Source organism: Pelodiscus sinensis, chromosome 4 (genome assembly GCF_049634645.1).
Source record: "Pelodiscus sinensis isolate JC-2024 chromosome 4, ASM4963464v1, whole genome shotgun sequence".
NCBI lineage: Eukaryota > Metazoa > Chordata > Testudines > Trionychidae > Pelodiscus > Pelodiscus sinensis.
In genome coordinates this window covers 120,552,198-120,569,622 of record NC_134714.1, presented here as the reverse complement: position 1 = coordinate 120,569,622, position 17,425 = coordinate 120,552,198, and the positions used below count along the sequence as shown (strand labels likewise).

At 43.7% G+C, this 17,425-nt stretch overlaps 1 protein-coding gene across 1 annotated transcript; it reads left to right on the top strand.

Moving 5' to 3' along the window:
* Positions 1-2,800: 2,800 nt before the first annotated feature.
* On the top strand, positions 2,801-16,477 carry TALDO1 (transaldolase 1). The gene is made up of 8 exons (XM_006124879.4): positions 2,801-3,059; positions 8,956-9,079; positions 9,853-9,960; positions 10,723-10,854; positions 11,179-11,354; positions 11,522-11,719; positions 13,205-13,350; positions 16,259-16,477. Exons 1-8 carry the CDS (start codon positions 2,963-2,965, stop codon positions 16,289-16,291), a joined length of 1,014 nt encoding a protein of 337 aa, XP_006124941.1. The 5' UTR covers positions 2,801-2,962; the 3' UTR covers positions 16,292-16,477.
* Positions 16,478-17,425: the final 948 nt, after the last annotated feature.

Here is a 17,425-nt window from a genome sequence, read left to right as displayed (position 1 = left end):
GGCGCATGGTGCACAGTGAGCGCCAGCCCTGGGAGTGCGGTGAAGTGGCCACCCGTGCTCCGGGCATGCAGCGCATGGGGAGCGCCAGCCCCGGGCGCATGGCTATGGGGTGGTGGGGGCACCGTCCCTGGGCACGCGGCGAAGCGGCCATCAGTGCTCCCGGTGCGTGGCACATGGGAAGTACCGGCCCCAGGCACGTGGCTCATTGGGGTGTGGCATATACGCGGCCCTGCCCCCCTGGTGCGCGAGTGTCCCCGCCCTCTGGTGCCCGGCAGGTGAATGGCCACAGCCCCTGGTGCCCAGCGATGTCAAATGGTTGGGGACCACTATTCTAGAGACTAACCTTGACTAATAAGCTAGCTGCCTGACCAAAGGATCTGATCTCACACAAGTTCTTTCTAGCATTTTCAGCCAACACTGGCTAACACATTTTGTTCCATGAAGTAAACTTACTGTTTACTTCCTAGGTCAGTGATTTCCCACCTTTTTCTCATTTGCAGACCGAAACAGAATTTCAAATGGAGGTGCAGAACCCACTGGAAATCATAGAATACTAGGTTTTATGTGTTTGGGGACACTGGCATCATAGAATCATAGAACACTAGAACTGGAAGGGACATCCAGAGATCAAGTCTGGTCCCCTGCCCTCATGGCAGGACCAAGCACCAGCTAAATCAGTGGTCCCCAATCTTTCGTGGCTGCCGGGTGCCAAGGGGCGGGGCCGCTCACACACTGTGCTTCCAGGGGTGGGGCCACGCATGCGCCAGATGCCCGGGGTTGGGGGCCGCCCATGCACCCTGAGTCCAGGGCCGGCACTGCACGTGCCACACGCCTGGGTCAGGGGCCGCCCACGCACCCTGCGCCGAAACTGCGCCGAAACTGTGCATGTGCCACGTGCCAGGGGTAGGGGCTGCCCACACACCCTGAGCCCAGGACCGGCACCACGCATGTGCCGCGCACCCAGGGCAGGGGCCGCCCATGCACCACACACCTGGGGCCAGAACCACGCATGTGTCGCGCGCTGGGGGCGGGGCCAGCCCAGATGTTTCGGCGAGTGCACATAAATGCCCCAGCGGGCGCTATGGCACCTGCGGGCACCACGTTGGGGACTACTGAGCTAGATCAACCTAGACACGTCTGTTTAATCTGCTCTTAAATATCTCCAGAAATGGAGATTCCATAACCTCCCTAGGCAATTTATTCCAGTGTTTAACCACCTTGACAGTTAGGATGTTTTTCCTAATGTCCAACCTATAGCTCCCTTGCTGCAATTTAAGCCCATTGCTGCTTGTCCTATCAGCAGAGGCCAAGGAGAACAATTTTTCCTCCTTGTAACACCCTTTCGGATACTTGAAAACTACTATCATGTCCCCTCTCAGTCTTCTCTTTTCTAAACCAAACAAGCCCAATTCTTTTAGTCTTCCTCACAAGTCACATTTTAAATCATTTTTGTTGCTCTTCTCTGGACCTTCTCCAATTTCTCCACATCTTTCTTGAAATGTGGTGCCCAGAACTAGGCACAATAGTGTCCCATCTTAGACATGTCAACACAGGTTGAAAACTACTGTCCTAGGTGAAGAATGGGCATTAAGAAAAACTTGTCAGGGTGGTTAAACACTGGAATAAATTGCCTAGTGGGGGCTGTGGAATCTCCACCACTGGAGATATTTAAGAGCAAGTTAGACAGACACCTGTCAGGGATGGTCTAGATCAGTGTTTCTCAACTTTTTTTTTACCCCCCAATACCTACAGTTTTCAGACACACAGTTTTTCTACCCTTGCAACAAACACATTTGTTTAAGCAACTTAATCGTAGCCAGGCAGGTAATGAAATCTTTGGGTGTTAAAAGTATAAAAATAATAAAGGAGCTGTAAAACTTAAAAACAAAAATTCAGTTCTCCACATTTCAGTTGTGTTGACATACCCCCCCCCCTTCCCCACCAGGCTTCACAAGGGAACTCCTACCACTGGTCTAGATGGTGCTTGGTCCTGCCAGGAGGGCAAGGGACCGGACTTGGTCTCTGGAGGCCCCTTCCAGTCCTAGTGCTCTGTGGTTATGATGCCAGGGTCCCCAAACACAGAAAACCTTCCGCCTTGCACCTCGAGCTCGGGCCTTCCCCTCCCGCCGGCTCTTCCTGTTACTAGCAACCCTTCAGCGGCCCCGGGCGCCGCACCCGGCCCCGCCTTTCCCCTCCTCAGCCGGCCACATGAACCGTCCCTGTCTGACAGAAAAACCAGCCTCGCGCCGGGCCTGGGGAGCGGCTCCAGCCTGGCGGGGGGGGGGGGGGGGCAGGGACCCGCCCAGGCACCAGAGCGGCAGGAGGAGCCAGGGCCATACCCAGGGCTTGGGGGTGGGGGGGGGGGTCCTAGGGCTTAGGGGGAGGCTTCGCGGCGGAGGGTCCCATAGCGAAGAGGCACCAACGGACCAGACCCGGGAGAGCCCAACCAACGGACACAAAGCTCTCGCGAGACGTGCCGCCTCCTCCTCCCGCGATGGGCGGGGTCGCGCCCCTCGCCCTACCCCTACAGAGTCTCCGCTTCTGTTGCCGCGCTGCGGTGACCAGTCACCGTGCTCGTGCTCACGTATCCCCAGGACACATGCACCCTCCTCACACGCCATCTACTCAACTAATCAGAGGCCTTCTCTTCCGCACGTCCTGATTGGTTAGCTCCCTCGCTGCTCTCGCTGTTGATTGGCTATCGCCCCTTTCCTCATTTCATCCGCCTCCTCTTCCACCGCAGGGATTGGCTGTCAGAGAGATAGGCGCGCGGCGCCGCCGCCACCACCACCACCGCCGCCGGCGTCGCTTCTGCTTTCGGCGCCGGTCACGCGCTTTTGGGGCCCCTCCCCTCCCCTCCCTCCTGTGGGGTTAGCTGTCGTGCGTCGGATGCGGCGAGCGCGCGCGGGTGACCTCTCGGCGGGTATATAAAGGGTCTGCGGGCCGGCGCCCCCAACGGATTATGTCCCTGTCCCCCGTGAAGCGGCCGAAGATGGAGTCGGCCCTGGAGCAGCTCAAGCAGCACACCACGGTGGTGGCGGACACCGGCGACTTCCACGGTGCGAGCTCGCCCCCTCCCCCGCCGGGCGTGCGGGGCCCGTTGCCCCCATTAGGGCAGGGGGCGGTCCCCGTCCCGCTCGGCTCTGGGGAGGCTCCCGACTCGCGTGAACCGCTTGCCCCCCCCTCCCCCCCCAGGCGGGTGGGGCCCGATCCGGCTGGGGAGGGTCTGAGACCATGTGTAAGGCCCGAGCTCTCCGGCTCCCTCCCTCTTGGGCGGGATGCGGCTGCCTCTGCCACTAACCTGAGTCCCAGCGGGGGGCACCTCACGATGGGGGGGGCGTAGGCAGCTGGCAAGTGGAGCCCTCGTTTGAACTGGTGCTGCTGATGGGGGTGGGGGTGGGAAGCAAGCACTGGTCCCTTGCTACTAGTAGCCCTTCCCTTGCCTCTGGGTCTTGCAAAATGTATGTCATGCAATACTAGAACTTGAGAAGTCATCAAGTCCTGTCCCCTGCCCTCACAGCAGGACCAAGCACTGTCTAGATCAGTGGTTCTTAACCTGGGGTGTGTGCGCGCACACACACACCCCCGGGGGTGCGAGATGCCCTTTCTGGGGGTGCGAGACATACCAGATTTTTGTGATAGATTTTAGGTTTAAAGAACTTACCTACTACAATGATTTTTAATAAGGAGTGTGAGAACATATTTTGAGGTGCAGGCTGCAGTAAGGTTAAGAACCACTGGTCTAAATCATCCCTGATAGATGACTGGCTAACCTGTTCTTAAATATCTCTAGTGATGGCCACACCACAACCTCCCTAGGCAATTTATTCCATTGTTTAACTGCCCTGACAATCAAGAAGTTTTTCCTAATGTCCAACCTACACCTCCCTTGCTGCAATTTAAGCCTATTGCTTCTTGTCCTATCATCAGAGGCCAAGAACAATTTTTCTCTTTTCCTTGTAACACCCTTTTAGATTCTTGAAAACTGTTATGTCCCCTCCCAGTCTTCTCTTTTCTAAACTAAATAAGCCCAGTTTCTTTCAGTCTTCCCTCATAGCTCATGTTTTTCTAGATCTTTAATCATTTTTGTTGCTCATCTTCGGACCGTCTCCAAGTTCTCCACATCTTTCTTGACATGTTGGGCCTAGAGCTAGACACAGTATTTCAGATGAGGCCTAATCAGCACAGAGTACAGCACTGTAACCCATGTTCATTCAGATTGTAACTTACTTCATGAGCAGACATGAATGAAACACAGGGAATGTTCACCCCAGCAGTGTACAGCAAAAATGAAGTATTGAGTAGGGTGGGAGGTCTCAAACTTTGTGATACCACGACCCCCCTCTAAGTTGCTTGCAACCCCCTGGGGGGGACAGGACCCACAGTTTGAGAAATGTGGGAGTAGGGAATTATCCCCTCTGATGGGTGGGGGGGAACCTTAGAATAAGCTACATCTACAGGACCAGTTATGTCAGCAAAACTTATGATGTTCAGGGCTGTGAACATCCTTCCCTTCCACTCACCTATCAGTGACATAAGTTACACCTGCATATGTGGTAGTGCCCACAGTGCTATGTCAGTGGGGAACTACCCCAGCTAGCTACTATTAGGGATGTTAGATACAGTACAATTGAATAATCGTGTAACTGCATGAAATCTTAATTGGTTACATGACTATTCTCAGCAACCAGTGTGCTCCCAGCCCCACTCCTGGGGAGCCCTCTGCCACCCTACACTGCTGCCTGGGTATCAATAGGAGGCAACGGGGGGAGGAGGTGCACAGCCCAGCAGGCATGGAGAGCTGAAAGCTGGCTCCCCACATGTATTGGCTCCAGTTTGCCCCATAACTCTCTGCCCTGCTGCCTCTCTGAGGCAGCAACATGTGGGTGAGGGGGCAGGTGGATCTAGTACTCATAGGGAGCCTTCTTAAAGCCAGTTCCTCACCAGCACCATTTCCCACTCCTCCCCCTGATAGAGGCAGGAAGGCGGGGAGGATTGCATATAGTCAATAAGATTAATTGATAAGCCAAGGCTTATCAGTTGATCATGTAGTGGACTACAGGTTAACATCCCTAGCTACCATTGTTGCTCTTTGGGGGTGGATTAATTATGTTGCTGGAAGCAGCTACATGAGAGATCTTAGTATCAGTACAGCTGTGCCACTGTGAGCTCTCTAGTGTAGACACAGCCTTAAATGTTTTGGTCTCAGTCCATGGTGTCCAACCAGTTCTGATGCAGCAGCTACCAACTAGCCACACTCAACCAGCCAAATAACCACATGTGGCTAGTGGCTAGCGTGTTGGACACCATGGGTCTAAGTAATAATCTGCTTGGAGAACATAACCTTGTAAAGAAAAGGAACCTCTTTGTTAAACTTGGCTAAGAATTCTTTGTCTGTTTTGTAACTTGTGCTGTTATGAAAGACTCAAATGTCCCGTTTGCTTAATGAGAGGTTGCACCTGTGGATTGGTGGTGAGTTTGCAGATAAAGATAAGAGCCTTCTATGAAATGTGGTTAGTCTTGCAGGACACAGTTGAAGCCTTTGGTTATATGACAGTGTAACATGCTGATACAGAGTTGGATTCAACACAAGAACCCTGAACAACACTATATAGATGTACCAGGAACTGAAAGACAACAGGAGAAATGCTGGTATTCTGAGGAAGGCCCAGAAGCAGGCATCAAACATACATAATACCATCTTTTCTGCACACTTCCTTTGACTCACTTGGAAAGTCAGCCTTCTTATGATTCAGTTGCTTCACCTATAAAATAAGAATATCTGCCTCATGCAGCTAATTAGTTTTGCAAGATAATTCCAGCTCTCTAGATGGAAGACTGTAGAAAACCAAAGTAGTAATATGACTCTGTTAGCCATGCACATGCGGGTACAGGTGTGTTACTGGAAATGTGGCTTCCCTGCAGTAATCTGTGTAATATACCTATAAGCAAATGTGTCAAAGTATGTGACTTGTGAACTGGGATCTGAAAAGTTGTTTGCATTAGTACAATGCAAGGGTGAATAGTTTCAGGTTGTATTAAACTATTGGGCTACGTCTAGACTGGCATGATTTTCCAGAAATGCTTTTAACAGAAAAGTTTTCCATTAAAAGCATTTTTGGAAAAGAGCGTCTAGATTGGCACGGATGCTTTTTCCGCAAAAGCACTTTTTGCGGAAAAGCGTCCGTGGCCAATCTAGTCGCGCTTTTCCGCAAAAAGCCCCGATCGCCATTTTCACGATCGGGGCTTTTTTGCAGAAAACAAATCTGAGCTGTCTACACTGGCCCTTTTGCGCAAAAGGACTTTTGCCTGAACGGGAGCAGCATAATATTTCTGCAAGAAGCACTGATTTCTTACAGTAGGAAGTCAGTGCTTTTGCGGAAATTCAGGCGGCCAGTGTAGACAGCTGGCAAGTTTTTCCAGAAAAGCAGCTGATTTTCTGGAAAAACTGGCCAGTCTAGACACAGCCTTGTAGATCTCTTGTTACCAGAACTCCTGAGTGCAGCTATTTTTCTTTGTGGCTGTTTAGCTTTCTTGATAATGGAAACAAGTCCAGGTCTCTGAGCTAGTATTTAAGTAGTTAATTTTTATATTTACTATAAATCTTGGTTTCAGTGAATATTTGGGAAACTAATGGCACTTGGTACTTGTTAAAACCCCCCAATTCTGACTCAAGTATTCCTCCTTAATCAAATCTGGGTATGATTAATTAACTGGAAATATTAAAAAATGGAAATGAGCTAAAACCCCTAAACCTTATTTTTACAAAGTTGATTGTCTTCCTTTTTCTTCAAAATGCTGTTAAACTTTACTTGGCTTTTTTTAATGGCTTCCTATGGAGTTTTCTCATGACAAAATAAACCCGTTTAGACAGAGGAGTTGATACAAGAGGAATTTTCTTTCATTTAGCATGAAAATGAGTAAGCAGTTTTGCTCCTTAACATTGAAAGGGTGGGGCTAGATTTTCTGTATAATAGATAACTAAACACACATGACGCTATACTCTTTAAATCATGTAGCAGAATACACAGTATATTTGAAGTTTAGGATTTACTTCCTCAACTTTCGTGAACATATGCAGGCTGTCCGTTTTGAATTGTTTTAGTTGTGTGCAAAGGCCTTTAGTAATGGGAGTTTCATACTTAATTACTTTTTTTAAGACTGAGAATATTAGTAGTTTTAATACGTGGGTTTCATCTAAGATGCAGGGGGGAAAAAAACAGTGAACAAGTGATTGGTTTTTTTTTTTATTTTTTTTTTTTAAACTTTGCGTCACCAAGATTGAACCTAAGCAAAGTAAAAATATCCTTTTAAAAGAGTGTTTAAGACAGGGTAGGTTATGTAAATCTGCTAACTCCTGATATGCATGCTGGCTTCTGACATCTTCACTGACCCCAAGAATAGGCTTCATGTGGAAGAAAGGACTATAGCACAAAAGAATATAAAAATCAGCCACAGAAAGTTCCCTGCAGCATGAACTCAGTAGTGCTAAAGATAACAAAGCAGATGTTGCTGCTGAGAATCATTACTAAACTTAAATAAAAAGTTCAAGGGCAGAGCAATGTTAGTCTGTAACTTTAAAAACAATGAGCAATCCTGTGGCACCTTAGATTGAGAAATACAGGCAGTCTCCGGGTTACGTACAAGATAGGGACTGTAGGTTTGTTCTTAAGTTGAATTTGTATGTAAGTCAGAATTGGTACATATTGTAGGGGAAACTCTAGCCAAACATTTCTCCAGAGCTCAGTTTTATTCTCCCACACCTCACTTTCTCAGTCCTTTATTCTCAAGCTGAGGTGTCTGCTGAGAAAAGCCGCTCCGCGTCTCCCTGGTCTGCTGGGGGGGGGGGGGGGGGGGGGTGCTAGCTTCACATCTCCCTGGTCTGCTGGGGGGAAGCAGCTAGTGTGGGGTTGCCTCACCCCGTTTGTAAGTAAGGATCTGATCTAAGTCTGATCCATGTAACCCGAGGACTGCCTGTACATTGTATCATGAGCTTTCCTGGGTAAAACCCACTCATATGTGTAAGTGGATTTTACCCATGAAAGCTCATGATATTAGTCTCTTAAGGTGTCACAGGACTGCTCGTTGTTTTTAAAGGTAAATCAACACAAGTAGTGAACAGAGTATACATACCAGCAGGGATCAGTAGAAGTTTGATTGCAACACGATCATAATTTTCAGGGACAACTACTGTGGAAGATGCAGGGATTTTAAGGGAGACTCTTTCAGGCTGATTTAGCCAGAATTCCCCACTGTGATCCTTGGCCAGAGGTGGTGGTGATCAAGAGCCACATTAACTCTTTTAACTCTCCCAATATCTTGATTTTTGGCAACAAATTTAGCACATGTAAATTTTTTAACCAACTCTAGCCATAGTCACACCAGAAATATCCAGGTGCTAGGGGACAAAGGGATTAACTCTCCTGAGCACTGGCAACCTCCTTGAGACTTTCCTGTCAGTCTCAACTTCTTGGAACAAAGAAAAATTAGTTCTTCTAGTAGACTTTTGTACTGAACGCAGGTGTGTAACCCATTTATTTTACATTATTTATATGAGTGTGTGTTAAGTAGGGATGGTAAGACTAATCAAACAGGTAATCAATAAGCATGAGCTTATCAGTTACCCAAATAGATACATGTTGGCTCCTTGTCCAACTTTTATAAATTAAACAGAAGGGGTCAGTTTATATTAATGGGCTCAAGCGGTCAGCCCCATGAATGGCTGACAGTTTGCAATCCCCAGTTTGGGAACCCCTGATATAGACCCTTTTGGCACTATTCCCCAAACTTGCAGACAGCATCTTATTGCACCATTTCTAGGTCAAGAAAACATATTTGAGTTCAGTATAGATTCTGTTACTTAAGAGGCATGTTGACTAATCTTGCTGCTGTAGAATAATACTTGATTGGTTGGGCTGATTATCCTATTTTAAACTAGCACTCTTATTTTTGTAGCAATTGATCAGTATAAGCCTCTGGATGCCACTACAAACCCATCCTTGATATTAGCTGCTGCTCAAATGCCAGCTTACCAGGAATTAGTAGAGGATGCTATCAAGTATGGAAATAAGCTTGGTGGGTAAGTAAGACCATTAATTAGACTTACAGTTAAGGCATCAGCTGTCATATGTAACAATTTGTAGTGATCAATGACTTCTTCATAACCTAAGCAAACACATGAATCTTGCTCCTGAGAACAGTCTAGAAGACTGGCTAACAGTGTGAATGAAGGGATGCAATATCCAAATCTGTGAAGATGGTGACAGGCCACATGGTAGGTATATAATCCAGTGTCAGGTTTTGTCCTCAGCACTGTAAAGACTAGCCCCAGTAAGTAGCTTTGCTAAATATCCTGGGTATATCTACTAGCAAAGGGAAACCTATGGCTCGTGGGTCTCTGGCTATGGAGATGTTTCACTGTTGTATAGACTTCTGGGCTCAGGCTGGAGCCCAGAGTTTGCAAGAACCTGTAAGGTGAAGGGGACTCACGTAGTCTTGGAGGCCAGAAGTCTACACGAACAGTGAAACAGTTCCACAGTCTGAGCCTGTGCCAGCTGTTGAGTGTCTAGATGTGTAGACCTCATTCTTATTCAGTCCCTTTTGAAAAGACTTTGTGGACTTGTTCAGGAAAAGCATTTCATGAATAGGTAGCACAGATGTTAATGGATGAAAAAGCCAATATGGAGGTTGGTAATATTGGTGAAACATAGATGGGACAAAAGACCAGAGTGGTATGGGAGAATTACTCAGTGATTTTTTTTTAAATGCTTGAATTGTATGTGGAGGAAACCAAAGATTTGGGTTGCTAGCCCACAGTCTCACATTTCACTAATTAAATTTTTATTGTTTCAGGTCAGAAGATGAGCAAGTGCAAAATGCAAGCGACAAACTCTTTGTGTTGTTTGGGGCAGAAATACTGAAGAGAATACCAGGTCGTGTGTCCACAGAAGTAGATGCAAGGTTTGGCTTTTCTGAACCAGAACAGAATTTGTAGATTTCTTGTAGGCAGTCTGTAACTAAAGTGTTCCTAACTTGCTGATCTGCTATCTTTTCTTCAAATTGTAACTTTACAGTTCAATTAATATATTTAGATTTTTACTGCATGCTATACAAAACTAAGTGTGAAATAGGGTTAATCTTCAAGGCAGTAGTAAAGTGTTCAAGATCACTTAATCTGTCCTGCCAGTCTTCTGACTTAAAGAAATTCAGACTTCCAGTTTACTTAATTTTCAACGTAAGAATTGAGTTGGATTGTTTCTTTATGCCCTTCTCCCACCAAAACTTTCAAAATGGCACTCTTCAGTTTTAACATGCACATGTAGTAAGGCCTGTTAATTTCCTTACTCTGTTCCAACTCAGCATCTAAATTCTTTGACTATTAAAACAGTAATTTTTAATCCTTTTAACTCTTTCTAAAAAACATATTTGTTTTTCTTGAGCTTTGGGGCGCATTTAATCGTAGAGAATGTTTAATGCTTTGGGTAGATTTCTAACTATAGTCCCAAGTAGAAGAGCTATTATTGGGAGATAAAATTTAATATGGACGATGTGATAGTTCTGATTATTATGGCTAAACTGGAAACTCGAATAGACACTGTTGTTCCATGTGAGAGCATGCATCACTGTCTACTACTATCTGTTGGTAGAACTGGAAAGAGATGGATCTAGGAAATAGATTCCAGACAACAAATGTTTAACTTGAATCAATGTCTTGTTTCAAAGGTTGTCTTTTGATAAGGAAGGAATGATTAAGAGAGCTAAGCGCCTCATTGACCTTTATAAGGAAGCAGGAATTGGTAAAGATCGCATCCTCATAAAACTGTCATCAACGTGGGAGGGGATTCAGGCAGGCAAGTAAGTGTCTGTAGCTGGTGTATTTCAATGTATATGCTTCTAATGGCTAGTCCATAGGTATTTTTAAAGTTTATATATGGCTGTTTGAGAAACATGCTCCAGTAAATTCAGTTAGTAGAGTTATAGCTAACATGACCAAGACTTTTGAGTTGTGGGACAAATATACTCCTATTATTCCTACCTAGCTCATTGCTTTAGAGTTCAGTAATGTGCTGCAGACTAGTAATTAGTGGCAGATTATTTTACTTTGTTATTAACCTATTTGATTGTAGATTGAATGGGGGGGGGAGATAGACTCTGTTCTAAGATGACTTTTTTTTGTAGAGTTCTGGAAGAGCAGCATGGAATTCATTGCAACATGACCTTACTCTTCTCCTTTGCTCAGGCAGTGGCCTGTGCTGAAGCTGGGGTCACCCTAATTTCCCCGTTTGTAGGACGTATCCTGGATTGGCATGTTGCAAACACAGACCAGAAGACTTATGAGCCCTCAGAGGACCCAGGTAATCTTGCCTCTGAATGGGATTGAAAAAGTTCACTACAAATGAAGTTATTTTTAAATTTTCTTTAATGAACACAACACTAGAAAATAAAATATTGGGTACTAACATTTGATTAAGAATCTTTTGCAGTTTAAAACTGTCTCAAATCACCAGTGTTTCCTTCATAGGAGTGAAGAGTGTCACTAAAATCTATAATTACTACAAAAAGTTTGGCTACAAGACTATTGTGATGGGTGCTTCATTCCGAAACATTGGGGAGATTAAAGCACTGACAGGCTGTGACTATCTTACCATTTCACCTAAGCTTCTGGGAGAGCTCAGTAAAGAAAACACCAAACTAACCCCCACACTCAGTGTCAAAGATGGTAAGTTAGTTTTCTTTCCTTGTATAATAGACCTATTCCATAATCCTGAGACTCCTCTTTGCTACTGAACATAGCTGATATCTGGAAGAAGCTTTGGTAAGTGGTAGAATATAGCTTCAGCTTAAATTTAGTGGTTACTGTAGCTAAAAGTTTTAAAAGGGGTAAGAAGTCTTGATCTACGTAAGAGATAAAGTAACTGCTTTGTGCTGTCTCCAGGTACGTCTATGCTACGGGATAAAGTTGAATTAAGATAAGCAACTTCAGCTACGTTAATTGTGTAGCTGAAGTTTGAAGTACCTATCTCTACTTTTGGCGCTGTCCACACTGCAAGATATCGAAGGGAGCACACTCTCCCTTCAACTTCTCTTACTCCTCGTGGAAGCAGGACTACTGGCATTGACCAGAGCGCCTCTTTGTTCATATTAGCGTGTCTTCACTAGACCTGCTAATTCGAACCCTGGATGATGGAGAGTGGCAGCTTCTACCTTCTCTGTAGTGTAGACATGCCCACAGTGGCCATCAGCAGTCCTTGAATCCAGCCTTCTCCACACCTTGATCTAATTCCCAGTTGTAGTCAGTTAAGATTTTCAGTCTTCTTGAGTTCATTGGTCAGTAATTAACCCAGATACAAGTCAAGAATACACTTAAAACAGTGATACTTCTCTAAAATAATCAGGGTGGGGAGGGCAACTTCTAAGTTGTATCCTGGACTTGACAGTGTTTTTACAAAAATCCTTAAACTAAACTTCTTGAAGACCAAATGTTGTGAGACTGGAAAAAGATCAAATAAAACTAATATATTATACAGTAGTCAGCATTTTAAACTACTTTAAAAATTGGTCTCTCTTTAAATGGTACAGAAATGTAGCATCTTACTTGGTTTAGCAAGGTTTTGTTGTGGTGGTTCTTGCCTGAATTCCTGGTAGCTGTAGGCTTTTTTTTTTCCCTCTCAACTTTATAAACAAATGTGTAATTAAAAAAATTCAGACTGGGTGTTGGACACAGCTCATGATTGTAGCTATCACTTATAAGGCTAATAATTGGTAAGCTTGTTACCAACTGAGCTTTTGTCAAGTATCTGCTGAATAATCAGATCAAATTGTTTTGTAGCTACGAGCAAGGACTCGAGCAGAATATTGTGTAATTCTGTACTGTAGGCTGAAAGCTTAGTGTCATTAGGAGCTAGATACAAAAATGATAAACATATATGCCCTAACCTAAAACTTAGACTAGCTGGATTAATTACTTTAAAGGTAGCAGTTCAAATAACATATATATTATTGATCCTACTCCCCAAAATATGGTTACACAGTAAGTCTGGCCACCTTGTCAGCATTGTGGAGGGGGGGGGGATTTCAAATTCCAGCTAGTGGGGGGGACTAGGTCAGGGGACTTCTGGGGCTCTTTATTTTTAGATACAATTCATAAGTGATTGCTAAGAGAACATCTTTTGATAAGAAAAATCCTTCAACTCTCTTTGTATAGCTCAGGCATCTAACCTTGAGAAAATCCACATGGATGAGAAGACATTCCGCTGGGAACATAATGAAGACCAAATGGCTGTGGAGAAATTATCAGATGGAATCAGGAAATTTGCTGCTGATGCAGTTAAATTGGAGAGAATGTTAAAGGTAATTGCTGAATTCTATACTGAAATTGTATGCGCCTATTTTTCAGACCCTTCAATGATACCAGAGCACCACATTTCACTTGTGGGTCGTGTCTGGATTTAAAGCAGTGTTTGTTCTGGTAGGCTTTGCATGCAAACCATACTTAACTATTACAGTTTGCATTTAAGTCACCATTCCTATGTGCAAAGATTGCTAGCTGCCCCGATAGCATATAAAACACAACACACACTTGTCTTGTTATACCTTGTGCGAGAAATGACTAATGCAAGATGTAAGCCAATATGAATGTTATCCCAAGTGCAAATCAGTATTTATACTGGTAGCTAATCAAGACTGCACAGCAGCTAGCTCTGAGTCACCAGGTAGCATTCTGAGCAGTTCACATCTGTTATGAATTCCTGACAATCTAAAAATGAAGCTTCCAGTTCATGTCCATAATCTATATCTTTATTGGTATGAAGGGTAGTAAAATTTTAGCACTTCTATAGTAATTAGACCTATTTTAGCCATAAAACAAGCTTATCGATTCCCAACAGGCAAAGGAAACTGTTGAATAAAGTGCTGTTTTTATAGCGCCTCAAACCACTTTTAAATGCCTGTTGAAATAAGTGAATCAATAGCATCTAGACCAGGGGTTGGCAACGTACAGCATGCATGACATAAGGGGCACGTGAGATGATTGAGTGGCACGCACAATGAAAGCCTAATGGTAGGTAGCTTGCTAGCTAGCTTGTTGGACATAATCTTCGTAAGCACTTGGCTCTTGGTAACTCTCGCAAGGTATTATGGGTATATTCACCAGAAAAGTCCCCTTAGTTTCTCCTGTTCACAGGAGAGCTTGTGGTGCGAGCTGCTGATCATGTTTTTTACACTTAAGTGGAGGGTCAAACATTTTAGACAAAATAGCATATCCTAAGGCGGCAAGTTAGATGTTTGTTCAGTTCATCCTTCTTGGAGAGACTAATACAGATATGCTCAACATAGAGCACAAACAGTATAGTCTTTGTTGTGAGAGCATTGTTTCCTGCACATCAAGTGTCCTGACAGTATTTTTAGACAAAACATGAGAAACACTTCAAGGATGAGGTAGACAAGGCTGAGTCACTTCTGTCATTGAAAATCAAGCCACAGAGGGAAGTTACAAAATCATACAGTGTGTTGAAAAACATGGAAAGCCATTTACAGACAGAATATATGAGAGGCTTTTCTCAGTTCAGATGTTCAACGGTTTGTTCAATAAAGACACAATCCTCTCCAGAATAAAAGACTTATGTGTTTGCCAGGTCAGTGGAGAGGCGCATCCAGTGAAATGTGAGAAAATTTTAACAAATAACAGATGGTGGCATTAAAAAATGCAGTGGTCTTTAGTGTCACACTTGATGAGTGTGTGAATATAAATGATGTACCATGGTTAGCAGTTCTTGTGAGATACTGTGACTCGGACAAAGTTTGAGAAGAGCTCCATGCATGGCATAGCAACAGGGGAAGATATAGTGAAAATATTTGTTAATCATTTTGTGGAAAGAGGAATTGTTATCCGAAAAATATTTTCGGAGACAACTGACTGCCCCTTCTATGGTCGGAAAACAGAAGGGATGTGTAAAGATCATTGAAGATCAAATTGGCCACCCAATAGTAAATTTTCATTGCATTATTCATCAAGAAAGTCTTTGTGCTAAGATTTCTAACTGAGCTTAATGATGTGATCTTCCTTGATACATCGGCAGTTTCAAGCTCTGCCTAAGGAAATGGACAGTACATACAAGGACATTCTGCTTCACAGAGTGTTCATTGGTTAAGATGTGGGAAAGTTTTGACATGTTTTGTGGACTGTCTTGATGCAATCAAGATCTTTGTCAGAAAAAGGTCAAAACTACCCTGAACTGGATGACAATAAATGGGTCACGCACCTAATGTTTCTGACATCACCACACATTTAAACTCAACCTATTCCTGTAGGGTGCAGGCCAAACTGTTATGGGTCTTTTTGAAACATGGAAAGCATTTGTTGCGAAACTTGCCATTTTTTTCCTTGGGTCATTGACACCTCTACTTTCCGCTATTTCCAACATCTTAAAGAACTATGGAAGCATTGCACTGTCAGCGTTTGCTTAGATTAAAATGTACATGCAAGAACTCACATTGGAATTTTGTCAGATTTCAGGATTTCCAATGTTTTGGCACAATATTTTTCCTTTCTAATCAAACCAGTCAACTTTGATACCAGTGACATGGATTTGACAGTGTTTCAGTGGGTGGGTGTTGATGATTTCAAAATGCAGTTCATTGAATTACAATGCTCAGACTTAAGGGCCTCGAAGTTTAGGGATCTGCAGTGCACACTTGAGGCTACTGAGAGAGATCACGGGGTCTCTGTCATGACCTGTTGGAATTACCTGCCTGTGAAATTTGACTGTTTGAAGAAAGTAGCATTTTCACTGCTCAGCATTTGGATCTACATGCCTTTGAACAGATTTTCACATATTAAATCAGTTTTGTCCCTCCTGGAGCCAGTTAACAACTGAACACTCAGAGGTATGTGTGCTCAGCCAGGGAAAGAGGCCAAGGTTCACACTAAATGGTAAGACCTGCATCTTTATTAATGAAACTGGTAAAATGTAAGTAGGACTATTATTGACTTTACAGATCTGTGTGCCATTGATACTTTTTAAATAGTGAATAAGTTAAATCTTGTCATGCCATTTCTGAAAGATTACTGACCCCTGGTCTAGACTATTGAATCAACATGTAGATTTACATTCATATCAGTTTAAGATACTGCTCATATGGACTGCACAATTACTATTGTACTGCCTTATTCTGGGGTCAAAACATGGCTGTTTCCTGACTTGTCTAAGACTTCTATTGGAAATGCTAACTGCAGATTTACTTTTTTTTTCACCCCCAGGAACGAATGTTCAGTACTAAAAATGGAAAGTAGACAAGCTCAAGTTCCTGCTGAATGAGTGGATGATTAAAAATGGATGTACAAATATCTACATGTAAAGTCTTAAGCTACCTACAGAGTTGTTCTGTATTCCATGCTTTTTTATAAATTTGCAAAAGGACACCACTTTCAATTTGTAGTAATTCTGGCAAATTATTAAAGTTTCTGTGTAAAGTTTCACTTTTGTGCTCTAGGTTAGAGCTTGTTATCTCTTCAAATCAGTCCTTCACTTTCACTTGAATTAACAAGTAGCTGACTGTTAAATCTTAAATGTACCTCCCAAATGGCACTAGGGATTCTTGAGGTTCTTTCAGAACCTCCAAAACCATTGTACAGAGGCAAATATCTTTCCAATAAAATCAAGATTAGGAAGGCTTTTTAATTTAATTGATTAAATTTAATCTGTTGTGGAAGTAGGGTGAAATTGTCATGTGTAGCTGTTTCCTGAATCTCAGTCCAGTAGCCTGTCCAAATTTATCGTAGGTGGACTTACTCTTACAATTACATGCTTCAGAAGAATAAGCATGGAATAGCAGCTTCCAAATTATATAGATCCCCATGCGGTTTTCTTCTTTCCACTGAAAATGCCAATAGCATTCTGATAGCTACTGATCAAAAAGCACTTGGTATATAGTAGGAGCATAAATTGACAGGTCTGAGGTGTTAAACCATTTTATAGCTCCATGTTTTAGTTCCTGCTGCCTTTTGGTTTTGTGCAGTAGTAACTTTGTTTCAGCTGAGGCCTTTGGTTCTTGTGGTACAGCTTCTATACACAAGCTCTGGTTCCTGCTATAGTGTGCCATTTTGATGTAGAGCAGGGCTACTCAACTTTGGAAGCTTCTTTCACACTAATGAGCATGAATACAAAGATTAAGGCAAGACTACACAATAAACAGGTCCCATTTAAGTCAGTCCTGCTGATATTAATAAAATGCAATATTTACCTGATTTCCACCCATATGACAACTTTTAATGAACAATGACAGTCCAGGAATTTAACTATTAAAATGCATATCAACAAAAGACCATTATATTGACTACTTTTTTTTGTTTTGGCTCCCACCCGTGGGCCATGTGTTGAGCCCCACATAAACCCAAACTGTGCCACAGGCCACGTGTTGAGTAGCC